The 24,059-nt window shown below is 37.5% G+C and overlaps 2 protein-coding genes across 2 annotated transcripts; both read left to right on the top strand.

Moving 5' to 3' along the window:
• The first annotated feature begins 383 nt into the window (after positions 1-383).
• LOC139324686 (vomeronasal type-2 receptor 26-like) lies at positions 384-11,654 on the top strand. Its single transcript, XM_070954419.1, has 6 exons — positions 384-433; positions 2,566-2,857; positions 3,247-4,098; positions 5,886-6,113; positions 9,909-10,035; positions 10,744-11,654. Exons 1-6 carry the CDS (start codon positions 384-386, stop codon positions 11,652-11,654), a joined length of 2,460 nt encoding a protein of 819 aa, XP_070810520.1.
• Positions 11,655-15,996: 4,342 nt separating this feature from the next.
• On the top strand, positions 15,997-23,579 carry LOC139324685 (vomeronasal type-2 receptor 26-like). The gene is made up of 6 exons (XM_070954418.1): positions 15,997-16,046; positions 17,488-17,779; positions 19,096-19,947; positions 20,679-20,906; positions 21,866-21,992; positions 22,669-23,579. The coding sequence occupies exons 1-6, from the start codon at positions 15,997-15,999 to the stop codon at positions 23,577-23,579; spliced, it is 2,460 nt and encodes an 819-aa protein (XP_070810519.1).
• Positions 23,580-24,059: the final 480 nt, after the last annotated feature.

Genomic DNA, 24,059 nt, shown 5'->3' on the forward strand with positions numbered 1-24,059 from the left:
TATGCAATATGCAGCTGAGAAAGACTTCATAACATCTAAGTATTCTTCGACTGGTTTTATGGGAAAGGAGACTCTGTCCATGTGTGAATCTATCCAGTTCTCCACCGTTTTGAACAGAAATGGCTTCAGATCTTTAAACTGCTTGGTGGCTTTTTTAAAAAAAATTGTTGAGTTTGTTGTGCATCGTAATATTGAGATACCCTTGCTGCTTTGTCTCTAAAACAGGTGACCGAAACTGGAATCAGATGCAGCAGACTCTTTTCTGCAGGAACACACATCTGCAAGGATGGTGAGACTCCTGGCACTGATCCTTTTGCTATCACTTGAAGAGTGCAAAAGAGTGACCACAAAGTGCCCTCGAACCCAATTCTTCACTGTTCCTCATGACTGGTACCAGCCGGGGACACTTCTCATTGGTGGGATGGCATCTCAGGTTATTTATGTCTTTAATGAAGTTTCCTTCAAAAATATCCCTTCACAAGATATTGGCTTTGATCTTCCAGTGTAAGAAACTCAACCTCACTCCCTTCCCAAAACAAGTACTACTCAACTCCTATAAATAGTCATGTGTAATAAATAAAAATGTAAAACCAAGTTATTCCCTCTACCTTGTTACAGGATACATTCAGGTGATCTTATTTCTGTCAATGTCATTTTCCAGACTGCTTACAGTCACTTTACTTATTTGATATAAGCTGTAGTTTCTTATTATGACTCCTTTTCCTTCTTAATAAACATTAACTCAGTGTTATCTTCATCTTGCTGCATATGCAGCATTTGTGTTGAATTGCAAAGAAAGTGATGAGTTTTGTTAAATTGGAGAAAACAATGTTCTATGGCTACAAAGAGTGTATGAAACTTGGGCATATGGATGAAAAAGATGTTAAAATTGACATAGAATAGAATTCTTTATTGGCTAAATGTGATTGGACACACAAGGAATTTGTCTTTGGTGCATATGCTCTCAGTGCACATAAAGAGAGAAGATATATTCATCAAGAACCATAAGGTACAACATTTAATGATAGTCATAGGGTACAAATAAGCAATCAAATCATACTAGGAAACAATATAAATCGTAAGGATACAGCAACAAGTGACAGTCATACAATCATAAGTGGGAGGAGATGGATGATAGGAATGATGAGAAGAATAATAGTAATAGTAATGCAGACTTAGTGAATAGTTTGACAGTAGTGAGGGAATTATTTATTTAGAAGAGTGATGGCATTCGGGAAAAAACTGTTCTTGGGTCTAGTTGTTCTGGTGTGCAGTGCTCTATACCTTTGTTTTGAGGGTAGGAGTTGAAACAATTTATGTCCAGGATGTGAGGGGTCTGTAAATATTTTCACAGCCCTCTTTTTGACTTGTGCAGTATACAGATCCTCAATGGAAGGCAGATTGGTAGCAATTGATTTTTCTGCAGTTCTAATTATCCTCTGAAGTCTGTGTCTGTCTTGTTGGGTTGCCCAACCAAACCAGACAGTTATAGAGGTGCAGATGACAGACTCAATAATTCCTCTGTAGAACTATATCAGCAGCTCCTTGGGCAGTTTGAGCTTCCTGAGTTGGTGTAATAGATAGATAGATAGATAGATAGATAGATAGATAGATAGATAGATAGATAGATAGATAGATAGATAGACAGACAGACAGACAGACAGACAGACAGACAGACAGACAGACAGACAGACAGACAGAATTCTTTATTGGCCAAGTGTGATTGGACACACAAGGAATTTATTTCCAGTGCATAAGCTCTTACAGTACAAACAAGCTACAAGCGTTAAGCTAAGATTGATTAGCAAACAGTTAGTTAGTTAAGATTGATTTGCAAGCAGGCTAATTATTGCACACTTTTCTCTATGAAGGAATTAACATCAAGTTAGTTATAGATAAAGAGAGAAAGGGAGAGGGGGAGAACATTAAAAATTGGGAAGAAGACATATTTTTTTTTAGAACTTATTTCTTATTAACCTAATAAAAAAATGGTGCATGATTCAGTTTTTGGAAAATCATTTATTGCAGGACTGGAAAATATTTTCCCTGAGAATTGCTCAATTGCTTTGTGTGCTCAGGGAAGACTTTTAATATCATATGTGCTGTGGTTGGAGACATTTCACTGATTTCTACTCAGCTGCATTTCATAATGCACATATTGAAAGCTTGCTCTCTCACGTTAGCTACTCCTCTCTTTTCCATCCATTAGGATGGAAGCTAATCAAGGAGGGAAGCAACCTAGAACTAAGGAGAAGTTTGATCACAGTGAGAACAATTAATCAGTTGTCAACTGAACAATTAGCTTGCCTCCAGAAGTGGTAAATGCTCCAACACTGGAGGTTTGCAAGAAGAGATTGGGCAACCATTTGTCTGAAATGGTACAGGATTTCCTCCCTGAGCAGGGAGTTGAGCTAGAAGACCTCCAAGGTCCCTTCCAACTCTTTTATTCCATTTTCCGAACCTTGATTCATCTTCATAATTCTGGTCACATTGCACTATCCCAAGAGTTGTGCTGGTCAAGATGTTCAGATTCATAGGTAAAAAGCCTTGCAACTCTATTTGCAGGATGCTGACCAAATTCTACCAGAATGTGTTGGCTTTGGCATTTGCTGTAAATACAATCAACAAATCTCCAACAATTTTACCAAATATCACACTGGGCTTCCACATCTACGACACCTACTATGATCAGAGGATGACCTATTACAATCTTCTCAATTTGCTCTTTAAATTGCACACTTTCCTTCCTAATTATGAATGTGGACCCCCTAAAAACCTAATTGCTTTGGTTGGAGGACTTGGATCAGACACCTCTTTCCACATGGCAGATATTTTAGGACGCTACAAGATTCCACAGGTGAGGACCATAGCTGCATAGCTGCAAGGAATAGCTTTGGCTACTTGTATTAATCTTATGTTCATCAGACAAGTGATTTTGAAATAGAAAAGAGAAGCTAGAAAGTCAAAGCAATTCAAGCTGAGAGAATTTGAGAAACAAGGACTCCTGGGAGGATCAATGATGTCCCAAATCCTTCTTTCTAATTCAAGTTGGTCATATTTCTCCACCTCTGTTAAATAAGCAAAAGGGAAAGGTTTAGTTTTAGCAAATAGAAAATTGAAAGATAGGAATTTCCTTTCTGCCGGTATGATTGAATGATTGAATGATTGAATAATTGATGGAATGATTGATTGATTGATTGAATGATTGATTGAAGATACCATGCCTTTCTACACTTTGTCTTTAAGCTCACATATGGATCGTTTGCTCCTGAAGACATTGTAAAATCCAGGAATCCTACTTTTTATCGCATGGTCCCAAATGATGAGAACCAGTACATGGGAATTATCCATCTGCTTCTATACTTTGGCTGGACATGGGTGGGCCTTTTCACGGGAGATGATGACAGTGGGAAATATTTCTTGCAAAGCATGGAAGCGTTGTTTTCCAAGTATCGAATCTGTTCAGCCTTCATTCAGGTGTTCCCACGCCAAGGCCGTGTCTTGTCCAGTGACGATATGGGTACATTTGGAAATATTCACGTATCTGTTATAGATCAGCGGGCCAGAGTATTCATCCTCTATGGAGATACCATGAATCTTATGTGGTTAATTACCTATAGCACTCTTCTAGTTTCTGACAACGCATATTTAGGGAAGGTGTGGATCATGACAGCCCAGATGGAATTTGCAGTAACGGGCGTGACAAGACGGATGGATTTTCAAATGTTCCAAGGTGCCATATCCTTCGCCATTCATTCCAAGCAACCTCAGGAATTTGAGAAGTATCTTCAGAAGAAAAACCCATACCAGCCTGAAGGTGATGGTTTTGCCCAGTTGTTCTGGGAACAGGTTTTTGAATGTTCATTTCCAAATGCTGGAGAAACATTGGAGCCAGATGAACTATGTACTGGGAAGGAGAACCTGGAGAAGCCTCCTCGGTCTGTTTTTGAAGTGAAGATGAGTGGCCACAGCTACAGTGTCTACAATGCTGTCTATGCAGTAGCCCATGCTCTCCACGCATTGCACTCATCAAAGAGCAAACACAGAGCAAGAATGGGGGAGCAAAGACTCAAGTTTGAAGACATGCAACCTTGGCAGGTAATGTTCCCATAACAGGATGATATAACAGAATAATAGAGATGGAAGGGACCTTGGAAGTCTTCTAGTCCCATCCCCTGCTCAGGCAAGAAACCCTATAGAATTTCAGACAAATTGTTGTCCAATCTCTTATGTTTTCCATGATCCTGCTACCAGAAAATAAATAGCATATCAATGTATCCAATCATCAACATAATATATATTGACAATTAGAATTAATAGTTCCATTCTTGGGTACTTATGTCCATTATTGCTTTCATGGGAAGTCAAATGTTTGCCTAGTTAGAGAAAAATGTTTTGATCATTAATTTATAGGTTATTTTTTTTTTATTAACAACTACATTTGGGACTGTCAGCTTGGGTGTTAAGCAAAGCAATCAGTATGATCTTACTTCAACTTTACTTTGCTATACAGACTTGTGAAGGTTGTAAGTATGAGGACTAATAGCAACTTTTAGCATTATTGTAATTAAATATTTGGTAAATGAGGCAGTCGCTAAATGAAGACTATAATCTGTAATCACTGTCAACTGTCATAAATAAATATTTATTGTCTGGCAGCAATATGTTAATGAATGGTTAAAACGGAATGTAAGAGAATAGAAAATACTGAAATAATATTTTAAAATCTTATAGAATTAGGAACGGAAAAGCAGCACAAGAAAACAGACTGAGTAAATGAATTAATAATATAAGAGAGGAATAAGCTGCTCAGAGTCACTTTGTGGTGAGATGGGTGGCAAACAAATAAATAAATACTCCTGGATTTTGGTCTAGAGAGAATGGAAATGTCCAATTTGTCCATTCATCTGCCAAGTAAGCAAAAACAAAATAATTGCTGATAAATTTCATTTTCTCTGATTTTGTTCATGCAATATCATAGTATTTTTTTTTGTTCTGTTTTTAAATCAGTCAAAAAAATAAATAAATACACCAAAATTGGATGGAAATTCTGTCATTTTCCTCCCTCATTCCTCCGTCCTTTCCTGGCTGCCAACATTTTCTCCTCAAAGCCTTAAATGCACAAATAATGTTTTAAAAAATGGCTATGTCCTTCAACTTTATTATACGAAACCGAAAATAGATTGGACAACAAGATAGATGGATGATGAATAGATGAGGAATAGATAATGGATAGATAGATGATAAATGATAGATAGATAGATAGATAGATAGATAGATAGATAGATAGATAGATGAGATTCCTCCTAACTTCAATAAAATCCCTGAAAGTCTTGAGATGAAAGTCCTGAGAAAGAGTACATCCCTTCATAGCTATGGGTCATAGCAGCCCATGTCAGCAGAAAACAATAATCTACTAACAATATTTCTCTAAAATAATGGAATACAATTTTCAAAATCTTATCAACTGGACACCTTTCACTTTTATAACCCATTTGTCATTCTGCTACTGGAAATCAGGAATTGGGTGGAGACTCATAATTTAGTCACAAGAGAGGATTGTCTACGTGGACAGAAGGGATTCATTCTCAAGATCTAAAGAAAATATTGAATCCATTTAAATTTCTGAAGCCAAGTGTGGGCTATAACCTGCTAGACTCACAGCTCATCTATTGTCCTTCCTTCCTTCCTTCCTTCCTTCCTTCCTTCCTTCCTTCCTTCCTTCCTTCCTTCCTTTCCTTCCTTCCTTCCCGAGATCTTCCTAACTGATGCAGAAAATAATCTCCTAGGTTAATTTATATGGAAGTTAATTGCTTCCAACATGTCACAGGTTGAGATTATACTATTGATTTTATTATCCCTCTACTCTTTTCCCTTCCTCCCAGTTACATGCATTTCTTCAAGCGATGTCATTTAACAATTCAGCTGGAGAGAACCTGAATTTCAATGAAAGAAGAGAAATTGTTGCTGGATTTGATATAATGCACATGGTCTTATTCCCAAACAACTCCTTTCGTAAAGCCAAAATTGGACGGTTAGAACCAGTGGCTTTTGAAGAAGAACAATTCTTTATAGATGATGAAATTATTGAGTGGCCTAGGATCTTTAACCAGGTATGCATTCTTGAATTTCCTTGACAGATTTTCCTTCAAATAGAATAGAATAGAATAGAATAGAATAGAATAGAATAGAATAGAATAGAATAGAATAGAATAGAATAGAATAGAATAGAATAGAATAGAATAGAATAGAATAGTTCTTTATTGGCCAAGTGTGATTGGACACACAAAGAATTTGTCTTTGGTGCATATGCTCTCCGTGTATCATCTCCTTCCTCCATTTCCTTCAGTAAGATAAACCATCTGTGGTTACACATTTCCACTAATGTAACAATTGTCCATGCCAAAAGATGTTGCAGTGAGGTCTAGGACAACTCACTATGGCTGACTCGCTGCAGTCAACTTGCCCTGGCTGTCTACCCTGGTCAACTAGCCAAAGACAACTCATTGCAGGCCAATTCACCATGGAAAAACTTGCTATGGCCATCTTGCCACAGGACAATTCAATATGGGATAATTCAAGAGAGGGACAAGTGAATTGCAGCTGATCTTCTCTTGCTTTAGGTTTGAACCTTCTCAAGTTAGAAGTCCTCAAGTCTGGGTTGAGCTGCAATTCTACTTCTCCCTCTCTTCAGTTATCCCTAGTTGAATTATCCTATGGCAAATTGTCCCTTGGTAAGGTGACCAGGACAAATTCACACAGGGTGAGGGGACTTCTGGTTTGGCGTTGCGGCAAGACAGCCAGGGAAATAGCGGGCTCTGATGAGCACCACGAAAACCCCAGCTGCCGAACCGCTGCCGATGGGTCTTCAGACCGGAACTATCCTGCGGGGATGGGGAAGAAAGAGAGGTGCCTCAGACAACCAAGAGGAACAGGCAAGTTCCTCGGAGGTCAGAGGGAACTCTCTGTGAGTCAGCAGCAGGGGGCGGCAGCCATGGCGGCTGCCACGAAGCTGGGACAACTGGGCTAAGTATAGAAATGGAGAGAAGAAGGAAATGGAATGGAGTTTTTTTGAAGCTGGGTGAGTGACAGCCAACTCAGGCTTGAATAACAACAAGAGAAACATCTTACAACTATAAGACCCCTAATATGTAATAGCTGCTAAGGAGCATGGGGGCACAGAGGATTTTGAAATGTAATTTGGAAGAGACAAAAACCCAATTGAAAATAGATTTTTGAACAAACTAATTGGAAACTTTAAATAATTAGATATGGTCAAAGGATTGGAAAGAAATAAAGAGATCCTTTTTTCCCCCTTTCTTTTTAAATGGCAAGAAAACTAAAAAGAATGGATAATAAGCTTTAAGAAGAAAAAAAGGGATGTATAAATAAAAGGGGAAAAAGGAAAAAAGAAGTGAGAAGAGCTATTTAAATTTGGAGTGGACTTTAAATATGATTTGATATTTTTAAATTGAAAAAGAAGAAAGAGAAGTCAAGTAAGATCGTGATGTAATGGAAATGGAATGGAAGTATCCAGAATGGATACTTATTAAGAGATTGGAAATTGTGGATTGCAGAGAGATACCATCTAGAGTAAAAAGGAACATTGCAACTTGGTTTTTTGTTTTGGAAAATTGTGAACTTCACCAGATAATAACCGTGGGAACTTGTGGAGGAGGATTTTCTTGTCTACAAGAGGCTTGACTTTTGGAGGAATAAAAAAAGAAATAGAAGGGAATACAATGGAACTTTTATAATTGGAGCAACTATTTGATTTGGAGAATGGAAATAAAAGAAATAACTATAATTTTGCACAGGGGACAAAATTTGAGGATATAAAAATTGAAATGGAGTATACATGTGTGGACAAGGAAATGAAGATGGAGAAATAAGACAGAATTGGAAAATAAAGAAGATAAAGATATTGTGATTAAATATGAACAAATAATTGAACATGTGAATACTAGTAATAAAAAGGAGGTCTCTAGAGATTCTATTGAGATTAACAATAGCACAATGATGATTATACTGAGATTAATAATGATATAATGATGATTATATGGAGATTAATACTGAATGATAAAAGAACAAAAGGTTGGAAAATATTAAGAAATTTAAAGAAGTCCAGGACCTGGATTTATAAAATGACTGTATTGAGATAAACAAATATGAGAAGAATTATGTTACAGATATTTAGAAAAGAATTAGGGATTGAAGCTAAAATATATGGAAAATAGATTACATTAAAAGAAATATAGCAATGGATAAATGAACCATTTTTTATTAAGATGTTAAAAGATACTACTTGAGGAAATTGATGGTTATAATAACTGGGATAGTGTTTAAATACCCATAACAATTGTTATAATTTGAATATTTTTAATAATATACTTACAAAAGTAAAAGATGATTATGTTGGGAGTAACAGTGAGAAAAATAAAGATAATTATACTGGGATTAACAGTAAATAAAATGATTACACTGAGATTAACAGTGAGAAAAATAAAGATGATTACACTGGGATTAACAGTAGAATAAAGATGATTACACTGGGATTAACAGTGAGAAAAATAAAGATGATTACACTGGGATTAACAGTGAATAAAGATGATTACACTGGGATTAACAGTGAATAAAGATGATTACACTGGGATTAATAGTGAGATAATAAAGATGATTACACTGGGATTAACAGTGGAATAAAGATGATTACACTGGGATTAACAGTGAGAAAAATAAAGATGATTACACTGGGATTAACAGTGAATAAAAATGATTACACTGGGATTAACAGTGAATAAAATGATTACACTGGGATTAATAGTGAGATAATAAAGATGATTACACTGGGATTAACAGTGGAATAAAGATTATTACACTGAGATTAACAGTGAGAAAAATAAAGATGATTACACTGGGATTAACAGTGGAATAAAGATGTATTGTGTAATTGGCATTAATAGTGGAAGGATAAAAGAAATGGTTAAATTAGAAAATTGATAGCTATAATAATTGGGATATTGTTTAAATATGTATAACAATTGTGATAATTTAAACATTTATTACTTAAGTGGAAAAGAAAAGGAAACTGAAACAATATATGATTAATTGGTGTTATATAAATGGTACGGTTTGATAGATAGAATTTAGGATAATTGGGAAATTGTGTTAAAGAGCATTATTTGAATTAAGAACTATGTTTAAATGTTAAATTGCTATATTTCTAAAATTAAAAAGATAAGATTTAAATTTGATAAAGTAATAAAGGAATAAAGATTTAATGAGCATAATGAAATATAAATATATTTGAATTGCATTGTTAATAGTGAGGATTTAGTGTAAGAATTGTTGTATTATGAGTTATTAGGTAGGTTAATAGAAGGGTAATTGTTTTGATTAAGTAAATATGTGTTGATTTTTTAAAGATGGTATTAGTTGAATATGTGATATAAGATTTAGAAATAAGTGCTATGGCAAAATATAGATTTGGTTAAAAATTGAACAAAGTGATGGCTGGATCAAAGCTCTGTTCCGAAAGGATATTATTTGTATGTTTGGAAAAAAATAAGAAACTTTTTGCAAAAAAAAAAAAATTACCTAGGGTGAGTTGGTCAAAGTGAGTTGTCCCATTCTGGTTGCAGTGCTAGTATACATTCAGTATTGTTGCTGCTTTATTAAGTATCACTATTGTTACTACAGAGGTGATATTCAGCAGGTTCTGACTAGTTCTGGAGAACCGATAGCAGAAATTTTCAGTAATTCGGAGAACTGGTAAATACCATCTCTGACCGCATATTCATGCGTGTTGGTCATTTATCTGTTTTCCAATTTTCAGGATCCCCCCAAAATAACTAAATGTTCTTAGCTTCCTTACAACCTGGACTTTTTTATTTTATTGTTGTGAACAGGTATGTCCTGTTTCTGTGTGCAGTGACTCATGCCCACCAGGGTTTCAGAAACAAAAGAAGGAAGGAAAGAAATTTTGTTGCTATGACTGTTTTCCATGTCCAAAAGGAAAGATCTCCAACAAAACAGGTAGGTGATATAGCACCCTCAATTCTTCACTTATCCTTAGGATTATGTAAAGTGGTGCCAATCCATATCTGAGGATTGCCTTAATTCAGATTAAGGAAGCAACCCAAATTGAACTGGTGTCAAGAGTTTAGAGATAGGCAAGATTAAGAAACATAAACTCCTGAGCCTTCCTGTTGTCGTTAAAGTATTATAGCCCAGTTCTACCAGATATTCTACCCAGTATTACTTAAGATTTATTTATTTATTTATTTATTTATTTATTTATTTATTTATTTATTTATTTATTTATTTATTTATTTATTTATTGGTTCGATTTATATGCCGCCCTTCTCCGGAGACTCTGAGTGGCTTACAATGCGTTAAGCAATAGCCTTTATACTTTTGTATATACCTGCTTAGTAGGGCTTTCAGCCCCTCCTAAGCGATATTCTTTTTTATACAAAGTCAGCTTATTGCCCCCACAATCCGGGTCCTCATAATACCATCAATTGCCTTTTTTGTAACACTTATTGGGATTCTAATATCATTTCAAGAGCCAGTCTGGTATTTCATCATAGGTAGTGGCTTGTATTTGAAAACAAAGACATGCAACTTTGATGGCTCCTCTATGTTGTTCAAGTGAGCTGTCTTGATTTGGCTTCCAATCCTGTCAAGCTCTAATAGATATGCTTATTTTTCTTAATTTTTTTCTTGCAATATTCTTTTAAGACATGGACGAATGTATGCAGTGCCGAGATGATCAATATCCAAGCCAGAGTAACAACAGCTGCTTCCCCAAGATCATAACATTTCTTTCCTATGAAGAACCACTAGGCATGAGTTTAGTCTCAATAGTCCTTTGTTTTTCACTGGTCACAGTCTTCGTGTTTATTACTTTTATTAAGCACAGTGATACTGCCATAGTCAAAGCCAATAACCGAGAACTCACTTACACTCTCCTTTCCTCCCTCCTCCTCTGCTTCCTCTGTTCTTTCTTCTTCCTTGGCCACCCCCATAAAGTCACTTGCCTCGTTCGCCATGTTGCTTTTGGTCTCATCTTTACTGTGGCGGTATCTTGTGTGTTGGCCAAAACCATCACTGTGGTTCTTGCTTTCATGGCCACCAAACCAGGATCCAATGTGAGGAGGTGGATGGGAAAAAGGCTGGCCAACACCATTGTCCTTTTCTGTTCTCTCATTCAAGCTGGCATTTGTACTGTATGGCTTGCCACTGCTCCTCCATATCCCAAGTTGGACATGAAATCCCTGCCGAGCGAGATAGTAGCAGAATGCAATGAAGGCTCTACCTTCATGTTTTGCTTTGTCTTGGGCTACATGGGACTTCTGTCCATCATCAGCTTCATCGTGGCTTTCCTGGCTAGAAATCTGCCAGATGCTTTCAATGAAGCCAAGTTCATCACTTTCAGCATGATCATGTTTTGCAGTGTTTGGTTGACTTTTATCCCAACTTATTTGAGCACCAAAGGTAAATACATGGTAGCTGTGGAGATCTTCTCCATTTTGGCCTCAGGGGCTGCATTGCTGGCCTGTATCTTTTCTCCAAAAGTTTATATTATCCTGCTGAGACCTGAGTTGAACAATAAGGAGGGATTGATGAGGACAAAGAATAAACCCATGTAATTGTATCCCATTACATAATGTGATTGACATCAAATAACTCAGTTTCACAACAAGTACCGTATTTTTCAGAGTATAAGACACACTTCCCCCCCCCTAAAAGAGTTTGAAAATTTGGGTGCATCTTATACATCCATGAAGCCAAAAATGTGAGGCACAGAGGTGGTGATGGTCTATGGCAATCCATACAGCCAGGAACTGCTGATTTTGGGGTATTCCAGGAGGCTGATCCACCCACCAATCAGCTGCTCATGCTGAATCAGGCTGCAATAATGTGCTGAAGCTAACCTGGCTGTTTGCTATTTCCTGCAAGGACATGTCAGAGTTTGCAGCAGCAATCACATCCAGAAAGCACACACAAGTAACTGATTCATCAGGATTCAATAACTTCTCTTTATATATAATATAACACATGAAGTAAATATACAATACCAGAAGCAGGTTTTCCAACGTGGTAGTAAATACAAGCAAAACACAAGCAGAGGAGAGGAGTTTCAGTTTTAGTTTCAGAGCTCAGCACATCAGGCAGCTTTAATACAGAACAGCTGAACTAAGCCAAGCCCAGGCTCCTTGCTATCTCCTTGTTGTTCTCACAGCAAATACTATTTCAATTTCCAAACAGCCCTCAATTCTCTCACACACTGACAGGACACTAGCCAGATGAATACCAATGGATGATGGTAGGCAGAGGCAGATTTTTTTTTTCTTATTTTCCTCCCCAAAAACTAAGATGCATCTTATACTCCAGAGTGTCTTATACTCAGAAAAATATGGTATATGTGCTAATCATTTGTTAGTTGACATCACCCAACAAATATATGAAAAAATAAACATAATAAAGTACTTTTGTTTAATTGTAAGTTTCAACAAAAAACCACTTTCTAATGCAAGATTCTTCGTAAAATTATTCATTGGTAAATCCTACTGAACCCATAGACTGGGATGACATAGAGAATTAAACTGTTGGATAGGAACTCCAAATTGCATTTTCTTTACACTTGAACTAACCAGTGGGATGTTTATTTGAACCCTTATTTGTTTGTACTGGTGAAAAGCAAATTTGGACAGAAATTATACTCACATGTAAACAAATTCATTTGTTGAAAAGATGGATGATTTTAATGATGTATTTCTACTTATTAGAATTAAAGTATTTGATCTTTTGACCTTTACAAGGATGTCATAATGTAGTCTCTGATGGAATATTTTAGGAAATATTTTTTTCATTGTTAACATTGCTGTTAAATATCTCACAACTCATAAATATCAAAATTAACTTTCAATATTTAACATGAATGTTTTGGAACGGCGTAGTGGAAACTAGAATTTGAACTATGTAAAAATGACAAACTGGTCTTGGCTAAATGTATCAGTTTCTATTAAAATTTGAAACAGAAGAAGAACAAGTGAAAAACTCCATGATAAAATGGACTCAAATCTTTGGACAAAACATACGGAGGAAAAAATGGGAAAATATATCATTTTATGGGGATTTTACATTTTATGGGGATAAAAAGTTCATTATATTGCAGCTCAAAGCAGAATGTTTATAGGATGATGTACCATAACTCCAGAAAAATATCTGAATGTAAAATATATATATATAACCTTTATGTTTGAAACTGTTGTGGCCTGCAAGCCACCAGCAGAGCTAGCAGTGGAGGAGACAGTGAGGAGATCGGGGAGGAACTTGGGGCAGTCCTAGCGGCTGGGGAAAGCTCAGATGAGGGCTCTGCATCAGAGGCAGAGAGGGGGCCAAGGCCATCTGATAGTTATGTACAGCCTCCGGATTCTGACAGCAGCGAGGCAGAAGAACAGCGGGAGCCTGTTCCCAGTATGCACATGCACAGACCTGCCACATGACAAAAACAATTAAGAAAACAGGGTCGACTTCGGAGTAAGGCTTGGAGATGATTGGCTCCTCCCATAAGACATAAAAGAAGAGCGAATGGGATGTGAGCTTTTGCAGGAAGCAATTAGTTCATATGGTCAATTCAAGCTTTGAAATGTTCTGTTTGACTCTGTGCCAAGTTTGGCCTTGCCCTGCATTTGGCGATTAGTTCTCTGGCATCATTCCACGTGAGATAGGTGGGTGTTGATAACCTTCCTATGAAAGGCTGTTTATAAAGTCTTCCAGACTGTAAATGAAAATAATTTACAGTCATATAAGTAAAAGAGGTTTTGTAGGACTAAGATTGTGCTTTATACTTTCTAAGGAAGCCTTCTAGGTCAGAACAGAAACAACGGCTTGACTCTAGAAGTTGTGGGGGTTCTAACACTGGAGGATTTTAAGAAGAAACGGGACAGCTATTTGTCTGAAGTGGTATAGGGTCTCCTGCTTGAGCAGGGAGTTGGTCTAGAATAGAGCTTTGTGGACCAGCATGGAGGAGGGGATGGTTTGTGCAAACAACTGGTAAGCGGAAACACAATGCACAGCTCCATTTCCATGAATGGAACACATGCACACACACTCGCCCACTGCACACACAAGTGAGGATGCACATGCTTGTGCTCTCCAGTCATGTCCATGTCCCAGTTGCAATCCCCTTACAGCCCACTAGTGGGCCACAGCCTACAGGTTGGGGATCCTAAACTAGAAGACCCTTCCAGAGGCCCTCCAGAGGCTGAAAACACCCTCCCGGAGCCTCCGTGTGAGCCCTGTACTTACCTGGTATCCAAAATGGGCTGCATGGAGACTCCTGGGAGGGGAGGGGCAGCGTGGGCGGGGCCATCCAAAAATCAGCTAGCTGGCATGCTGGAGCTGAGTTAGGGCAATGGCTCACATGCCCACAGATATGGCTCCGTGTGCCACCTGTGGCACATATGCGATAGGTATACCATCATGGATCTAGTCTAATGAAAAGAAGGTCTATGGGAGACATGACAGCAGTGTTCCAATATTTGAGGAGCCTCCACAGAGGAGAGGGAGTCAACCTGTTCTCCAAAACACCTGAAGACAGGACAAGAAGCAATGGGTGGAAACTAATCAAGGAGAGAACCAAGCTAGAACTAAAGAAAAATGTCCTGGTAATTAGATTAATTAGAATTAATCAGTGGAATGACTTGCCATTCCATTGTTCTGCAAATACAACTCTCTTATTCTGAATTAGATCAACCTAACTTTGTATTTCTTAGAGAATATATATATATATATATATATATATATATATATATGTTTTCTCAGGTTTTCGCGGGTGTTTGTATGTAGGTCTTTGGTTATTCGGGTCTTCTCCCACGTAAAATTGGAAGTGTCTCGGCGACGTTTCGACGAAGTCTCATTCGTCATCTTCAGGCTGGTGTTCTCGGCTTCGTGCTTCCAGGAGCTCGAAGCACGAAGCCGAGAACACCAGCCTGAAGATGACGAATGAGACTTCGTCGAAACGTCGCCGAGACACTTCCAATTTTACGTGGGAGAAGACCCGAATAACCAAAGACCTACATATATATATATATATATATATATATATATATATATATATATATATATATATATATATATATTAATCTATTTTGAAGAAGATGTTCAGAAACATATCTTAGTATTATTCCAGTTTGAAGAATATCAAAGTTTAAACTCAGTTCTCTTATTAGATATACCACTAGAATCTAGTGACTAGATGAACATGATTGAACCCATTGTGGGACATAAGGATCAGCAGAATATTGATTTATCATTTTCCCTTCAGGTTCAGAGTTGCTTGCCTTGGTCCAACTACACCCATGGGCTATGCTAGTCTGTTCCTATTTAATCAATGTGATCACCTTGGAACCCATCTCCCACTGGCTGTCCCACTGGCTGTCAGAGAGACCATCAAGGACACACACACAGAGACAAAAAGAGCCTCTACTTCCAAATGTGTTGTTGGTAATACACAGCAGAGGTTGTTTCTCCTATAATTATTCCATAATTATAATTAATTTCATCATCAGACCTCCAACGATTATCCACAAGATACCAAATGAGAAATCAATATGTGATATGCAGTTGAGAAAGAGTTTATAGTGTATGAATATTCTTCAACTGGTTTTATGGAAAGGAGGCTCTGTCCATGTGTGAACCTATCCAGTTCTCCACAGTTTTGGACAGAAGTGGCTTCAGATCTTTAAACTGCTTGGAGGCTGTTTTAAAACTATTTCTTTGTTGCGTTTGTTGTGCTATGCCATATTGAGATACCTGGCTAAAACAGGTGACCGAACCTGGAATCAGATGCAGGAGACTCTTTTCTGCAGGAACACGCTTCTGCAAGGATGGTGAGACTCCTGGCACTGATCCTTTTGCTATCACTTGAAGAGTGCAAAAGAGTGACCACAAAGTGCCCTCGAACCCAATTCTTCACTGTTCCTCATGACTGGTATCAGCCAGGAACCCTTCTCATTGGTGGGATGGCATCTCAGGTCATTTATGTCTTTAATGAAGTTTCCTTCAAAATTATCCCTTCACAAGATATTGGCTTTGATCTTCCAGTGTAAGAAACTCAACCCCACTCCCTTCCCAAAACAAGTACTACTCAACTCCTATAAGTAGTCATGTGTAATAAATAAAAATGTAAAACCAAGTTATCCCCCCCTACCTTGTTACAGGATATATTCAGGTGATCTTATTTCTGTCAAATGTCATTTTCCAGACTGCTTACAGTCACTTTACTTCTTTGATATAAGCTGTAGTTTCTTATTATGACTCCTTTTCCTTCTTAATAAACATTAACTCAGTGTTGTCTTCATCTTGCTGCATATGCAGCATTTGTGTTGAATTGCAAAGAAAGTGATGAGTTTTGTTAACTTGGAGAAAGCAATGTTCCATGGCTACAAAGAGTGTATGAAACTTGGGAATATGGATGAAGAAGATGTTAAGATTGACACAGAATAGAATAGAATAGAATTCTTCATTAGCCAAAGGGGATTGGACACACTAGCTCTCAGAGTACAAACAATATACAAATGTTGAGGATTAGATTGATTAGCAGGCAGTTAATTAGTTAAGATTGATTAGCAAGCAGACTATTGCATCATTTTTTCTAGGAAGAAATTAACAACAATTTAGTTATGGATAAAGAGAGAGAGGGAGAGAGGGAGAACATTAAAAATTGGGAAGAAGATTGTTTTTTTTAGAACTGTTTCCTAGTAGCCTAATTAAAAATGGTGCATGATTCAGTTTTTGGAGAGTCATTTATTGGAGGACTGGAAATTCAATTGCTTTGTGTGTTCAGGAAAGACTTTGAATATCACATGTGCTGTGGTTGGAAACATTTCACTGATTTCTACTCAGCTGCATTTCATAATGCACATATTGAAAGCTTGCTCTCAATTTATGTTTTAATGTCTTCTTTTAACTTTTGTATGGGATATTGTTGCATTGTTTTATTCTCTGTTGTAAGCTGCCCAGAGTCCCTTGGGAGTTGGGCGGCATAGAAATGCGACAAAATAAATAAATAAAATAAAATAAAATAAATTTATCTACTTCTCTCTTTTCCATCCATTATTATGGAAGCTAATCAAGGAGAGAAGCAACCTAGAACTAAGGAGAAATTTGATCACAGTGAGAACAATTAATCAGTTGTCAACTGAACAATTAGCTTGCCTCCAGAAGTGGTAAATGCTCCAACACTGGAGGTTTTCAAGAAGAGATTAGGCAACCATTTGTCTGAAATGGTACAGGATTTCCTCTCTGAGCAGGGAGTTGAGCTAGAAGACCTCCAAGGTCCCTTCCAACTCTTTTATTCTGTTTTCTGAACCTTGTTTCATCTTCATAATTCTGGTCACATTGCACTATCCCAAGAGTTGTGCTGGTCAAGATGTTCAGATTCATAGGTAAAAAGCCTTGCAACTCTATTTGCAGGATGCTGACCAAATTCTACCAGAATGTGTTGGCTTTGGCATTTGCTGTAAATACAATCAACAAATCTCCAACAATTTTACCAAATATCACACTGGGCTTCCACATCTACGACACCTACTATGATCAGAGGATGACCTATTACAATCTTCTCAATTTGCTCTTTAAATTGCACACTTTCCTTCCTAATTATGAATGTGGACCCCCTAAAAACATGATTGCTGTAATTGGAGGACTTGGCTCTGATACTTCTTTTCACATGGCAGATATTTTAGGACGCTACAAGATTCCACAGGTGAGCACTATGCATAGCTGCAAGGAATAGCTTTGGCTACTTTTATTAATCTTTTTTTTTTTTTGAAAAACATTTTTTTTATTTTTTAAAAAAATAAACATAAAAATAACTCTTTCAAGAACGAAGTCTTGACCCGGTCATGAATAGGTACAATCGCTTAAGACTCTTTAATAACTCTTTCCCGAATTTCCTCAATGACATCTTTTAACATAAAAATCAAATCACAATTTTTTTAACAAATATTCTAACATCTTAATCTAAGTATTTACCTTATTATTTTATCACCACAACTCTTAATTTCCAAATAAACACAACTCTGTTTTTATTTCTATTTATAAATCAAATTTCTATCTATCCTCCTTCATCCCCAGACCCATTTCATCAAGTCTTTAAATCTTAAGCTCTATTAATTTACATCTAATTTTCGGGCTACTTTTATTAATCTTATGTTCATCACACAAGTGATTTTGAAATAGAAAAGAGAAGCTAGAAAATTAAAGAAAATAAGCTTAGAGAATTTAACAAATAAGGACTCCTGGGACAATCAGTGAGGTTCCAAATCCTTCTTTCTTTCTTTTTTTTAAAAATTATTTTTATTCAACATTTACATCTTTAAAATCTTAGTTACACTTTTACAGCTTTCCAATACCGGCATCTTTGTAATATCTATTTTATCCTTTGGCCAATTATATACATATCCATTTTGTTTGTTACATACTTATTCATATAATCACTACATAATATACATACCTGCTACACATTAAATATTATATTTTCACTATAATATCTTCTCTTAACAATCACTATACATTGATTTTAAATTTCTTTTCCAGCCGATTATACCAACTATTCCATGTTTCATAATAAATCATTTCCTCTCTGTCTTTGATTTCCATCGTTAACTTATCTGATTCTGCTCATTCTAGCACCATTTTTATAATCATCATGTTTGATGGAGCCTGCTGTTGTTTCCAAATTTGGGCAAATGAAATTCTGGCAGTGGTGGATTATGTGGAGGATGAGGTATTGAATATCTTTACTCATTTTTTCTCTTATAATCCCCAAAAAGAAATAGTTCTGGTTTCATTCAAATTGGTCATATTTCTCCATCTCTGTTAAATAAGTAAAAGGGAAAGGTTTCTTTTTAGTAAAGAGGAAAGATAGGAATTTCCTTTCTGCAGGCATGATTGAATGATTGATTGATTGATTGATTGATTGAATGATTGAATAATTGATGGAATGATTGAATGATTGATTGATTGATTGATTGAATGATCGATTGAAGACACCATGCCTTTCTGCACTTTGTCTTTAAGATCACATATGGATCATTTGCTCCTGAAGACATTGTAAAATCTAGGGATCCTTCTTTTTATCGTATGGTCCCAAACGATGAAAACCAGTACATGGGAATTATCCATCTGCTTCTACACTTTGGCTGGACATGGGTGGGCCTTTTCACAGGAGATGATGACAGTGGGAAATATTTCTTGCAAAGCATGGAAGCGTTGTTTTCCAAGTATCGAATCTGTTCAGCCTTCATTCAGGTGTTCCCACGCCAAGGCCGTATCTTGTCCAGTGACGATATGGGTACATTTGGAAATATTCACGTATCTGATATGGATCAGCGGGCCACAGCATTTATCATCTATGGAGATACCATGAATCTTATGTGGTTAATTAACTATAATACTCTTCTAGTTTCTGACAACACATATTTAGGGAAGGTATGGATCATGACAGCCCAGATGGAATTTGCAGTAACGGGCGTGACGAGACGGATGGATTTTCAAATGTTCCAAGGTGCCATATCCTTCGCCATTCATTCCAAGCAACCTCGGGAATTTCAGATGTATCTTCAGAAGAAAAACCCATACCAGCCTGAAGGTGATGGTTTTGCCCAGTTGTTCTGGGAACAGGTTTTTGAATGTTCATTTCCAAATGCTGGAGAAACATTGGAGCCAGATGAACTATGTACTGGGAAGGAGAACCTGGAGAAACCTCCTCGGTCTGTTTTTGAAGTGAAGATGAGTGGCCACAGCTACAGTATCTACAATGCTGTCTATGCAGTAGCACATGCTGTCCACGGAATGCACTCATCGAAGACCAAACACAGAGCAAGAATGGGGGAGCAAAGATTCATGTTTGAAGATATGCAATCTTGGCAGGTAGTGTCCCCCTAACAGAATGACAAAGATGGAAGGGACCTTGGAGGTCTTCTAGTCCCATCCCCTGCTCAGGCAGGGAACCCTATAGAATTTCATACACATGGTTGTAGATAGGTAGGTAGGTAGGTAGGTAGGTAGGTAGGTAGGTAGGTAGATAGATAGATAGATAGATAGATAGATAGATAGATAGATAGATAGATAGATAGATTCTTCCTAACTTCAATGAAACCCCTGTGAGATTTATTGTCCTGAGAAACAGTACATGCCTTCTTAAGGTCATAGCAGCCCATGTCAGCAGAAAACAATCATCTGCTAACATTTCTCTAAAATAATGGAATACAATTTTCAAAATCTTTCACCTTTATAACCCATTTGTCATTCTGCTACTGGAAATCAGGAATTGGGTGGAGACTCATAATTTAGTCAAAAGAGAGGATTGTCTACGTGGACAGAAGGGATTCATTCCCAAGATCTAAAGAAAATATTGAAGCCAAGTGTGGGCTATAACCTGTTACACAGCTCATCTATTGGCCTTCCTTCCTTCCTTCCTTCCTTCCTTCCTTCCTTCCTTCCTTCCTTCCTTCCTTCCTTCCTTCCCGAGATCTTCCTAACTGATGCAGAAAATAATCCCCTAGGTTAATTCATATGAAAGTTAATTGCTTCCAACATGTCACAGGTTGAGATTATACTATTGATTTTATTATCCCTCTACTGTTTTCCCTTCCTCCCAGTTACATGCATTTCTTCAAGCAATGTCATTTAACAATTCAGCTGGAGAGAACCTGAATTTCAATGAAAGAAGAGAAATTGTTGCTGGATTTGATATAATGCACATGATCTTATTTCCAAACAACTCCTTTCGTAAAGTCAAAATTGGACGGTTAGAACCAGTGGCTTTTGAAGAAGAACAATTCTTTATAGATGATGAAATTATTGAGTGGCCTAGGACCTTTAACCAGGTATGCATTCTTGGATTTCCTTGACAGATTTTCCTTCAGATAGAATAGAATAGAATAGAATAGAATAGAATAGAATAGAATAGAATGGAATAGAATAGAATAGAACAGAACAGAACAGAACAGAACAGAACAGAACAGAATAGAATATTTTATTGGCCAAGTGTGATTGGACACACAAAGAATTTGTCTTTGGTGCATATGCTCTCCGTGTACCATCTCGTTCCTCCATTTCCTTCAGTAAGATAAGCCATCTGTGGTTACACATTTCCACTAATATAAAAATTGTCCATGTTGAAAGAATTTGCAGTAAGGTCTAGGATAACTCACTATGGCTGACTCACTGCAGCCAACTTGCCCTGGCTGTCTACCCTGGTCAACTAGCCAAAGACAACTCATTGCAGGCCAACTCAGCATGGAAAAACTTGCTATGGCCATCTTGCCACAGGACAATTCAATATGGGATAATTCAAGAGAGGAACAAGTGAATTGCAGCTGGTCTTCTTTTGCTTTAGGTTTGAACCTTCTCAAGTTAGAAGTCCTCAAGTCTGGGTTGAGCTGCAATTCTACTTCTCCCTCTCTTCAGTTATCCCATGTTGAATTTTCCTAAGGTCAAATTGTCCCATGGTAAAATGACCAGGACAAGTTCACCCAGGGTGAGTTGGCCAAAGCGAGTTGTCCCATTCTGGTTGCAGTGCTAGTATACATTCAGTATTGTTGCTGCTTTATTAAGTATTACTACTGTTACTACAGAGGTGGTATTCAGCAGGTTCTGACCAGTTCTTGAGAACCAATAGCAGAAATTTTCAGTAATTCGGAGAACTGGTAAATACCATCTCTGACCACATATTTATGCATGTTGGTCATTTATCTGTTTTCCTATTTTCAAGATCCCCCCAAAATAACTAAATGTTCTTAGCTTCCTTACAACCTGGACTTTTTTATTTTATTGTTGTGAACAGGTATGTCCTATTTCTGTGTGCAGTGACTCATGCCCACCAGGGTTTCAGAAACAAAAGAAGGAAGGAAAGAAATTTTGTTGCTATGACTGTTTTCCATGTCCAGAAGGAAAGATCTCCAACAAAACAGGTAGGTGATATAGCACCCTCAATTCTTCACTCATCCTTAGGATTATGTAAAGTGGTGCCAATCCATATCTGAGGATTGCCTTAATTCAGATTAAGGAAGCAACCCAAATTGAGCTTGTGCCAAGAGTTTAGAGATAGGCAAGATTAAGAAACATAAAGTCTTGAGCCTTCTTGTTGTCGTTAAAGTATTATAGCCCGGTCTTGAAAGTCTATCAGATATTCTACCCAGTACTACTTAAGTATAATTTATTTATTCATTTATTTATTTATTGGTTCGATTTATATGCCGCCCTTCTCCGGAGACTCTGGGCGGCTTACAATGCATTAAGCAATAGCCTTCATACTTTTGTATATACCTGCTTAGTAGGGCTTTCGGCCCCTCCTAAGCGGTTTCTTTTTTTTATATACAAAGTCAGCTTGTGGCCCCCACAATCCGGGTTCTCATAATACCATCAATTGCTTTTTTTTGTAGCACTTATTGGGATTCTAATATCACTTCGAGAGCCAGTCTGGTATTCCATCATAGGTAGTGGCTTGTATTTGAAAACAAAGACATGCAACTTTGATGGCTCCTCTATGTTGTTCAAGTGAGCTGTCTTGATTTGGCTTCCAATCCTGTCAAGCTCTAATAGATATGCTTATTTTTCTTAATTTTTTTCTTGCAATTTTCTTTTAAGACATGGACGAATGTATGCAGTGCCGAGATGATCAATATCCAAGCCAGAGTAACAACAGCTGCTTCCCCAAGATCATAACATTTCTTTCCTATGAAGAACCACTAGGCATGAGTTTAGTCTCAATAGTCCTTTGTTTTTCACTGGTCACAGTCTTCGTGTTTATTACTTTTATTAAGCACAGTGATACTGCCATAGTCAAAGCCAATAACCGAGAACTCACTTACACTCTCCTTTCCTCCCTCCTCCTCTGCTTCCTCTGTTCTTTCTTCTTCCTTGGCCACCCCCACAAAATCACTTGCCTCATTCGCCATGTTGCTTTTGGTCTCATCTTTACTGTGGCGGTATCTTGTGTGTTGGCCAAAACCATCACTGTGGTTCTTGCTTTCATGGCCACCAAACCAGGATCCAATGTGAGGAGGTGGATGGGAAAAAGGCTGGCCAACACCATTGTCCTTTTCTGTTCTCTCATTCAAGCTGGCATTTGTATTGTATGGCTTGCCACTGCTCCTCCATATCCCAAATTGGACATGAAATCCCTGCCGAGCAAGATAGTAGCAGAATGCAATGAAGGCTCTACCTTCATGTTTTACTTTGTCTTGGGCTACATGGGACTTCTGTCCATCATCAGCTTCATCGTGGCTTTCCTGGCCAGAAATCTGCCAGATGCTTTTAATGAAGCCAAGTTCATTACTTTCAGCATGATCATGTTTTGCAGTGTTTGGATGACTTTTATCCCAACTTATTTGAGCACCAAAGGCAAATACATGGTAGCTGTGGAGATCTTCTCCATTTTGGCCTCAGGGGCTGCATTGCTGGCCTGTATCTTTTCTCCAAAAGTTTATATTATCCTGCTGAGACCTGGGCTGAACAATAAGGAGGGATTAATAAGGACAAAGAATAAACCCATGTAATTGCATCCCATTTCATAATGTCATTGACATCAAATAACTCAATTTCACAACAAGTACCATATTTTTCAGAGTATAAAACACACTTTTGTTCCTCCTAAAAGAGTTTGAAAATTTTGGTGCATCTTATACACCCATGAGGCCAAAAATGTGAAGCATAGAGGCAGTGATGGTCTGTGGCAATCCCTGCAGCCAGGAACAGCTGATTTTGGGGTATTCCAGGAGGCCGATCCACCCACCAATCAGCTGCTCATGCTGAATCAGGCTGCAATAATGTGCTGAAGCTGACCTGGCTGTTTGCTATTTGCTGCAAGGACATGTCAGAGTTTGTAGCAGCAATCACATCCAGAAAGCACACACAAGTAACTGATTCATCAGGATTCAATAACTTCTTTTTATATATAATATAACACATGAAGTAAATATACAATACCAGAAGCAGGTTTTCCAACGTGGTAGTAAATACAAGCAAAACACAAGCAG

This window comes from Pituophis catenifer, unplaced genomic scaffold (assembly GCF_029215685.1).
Source record: "Pituophis catenifer annectens isolate HBS135680 unplaced genomic scaffold, rPitCat1.0.hap2 SCAF_15, whole genome shotgun sequence".
NCBI lineage: Eukaryota > Metazoa > Chordata > Lepidosauria > Squamata > Colubridae > Pituophis > Pituophis catenifer.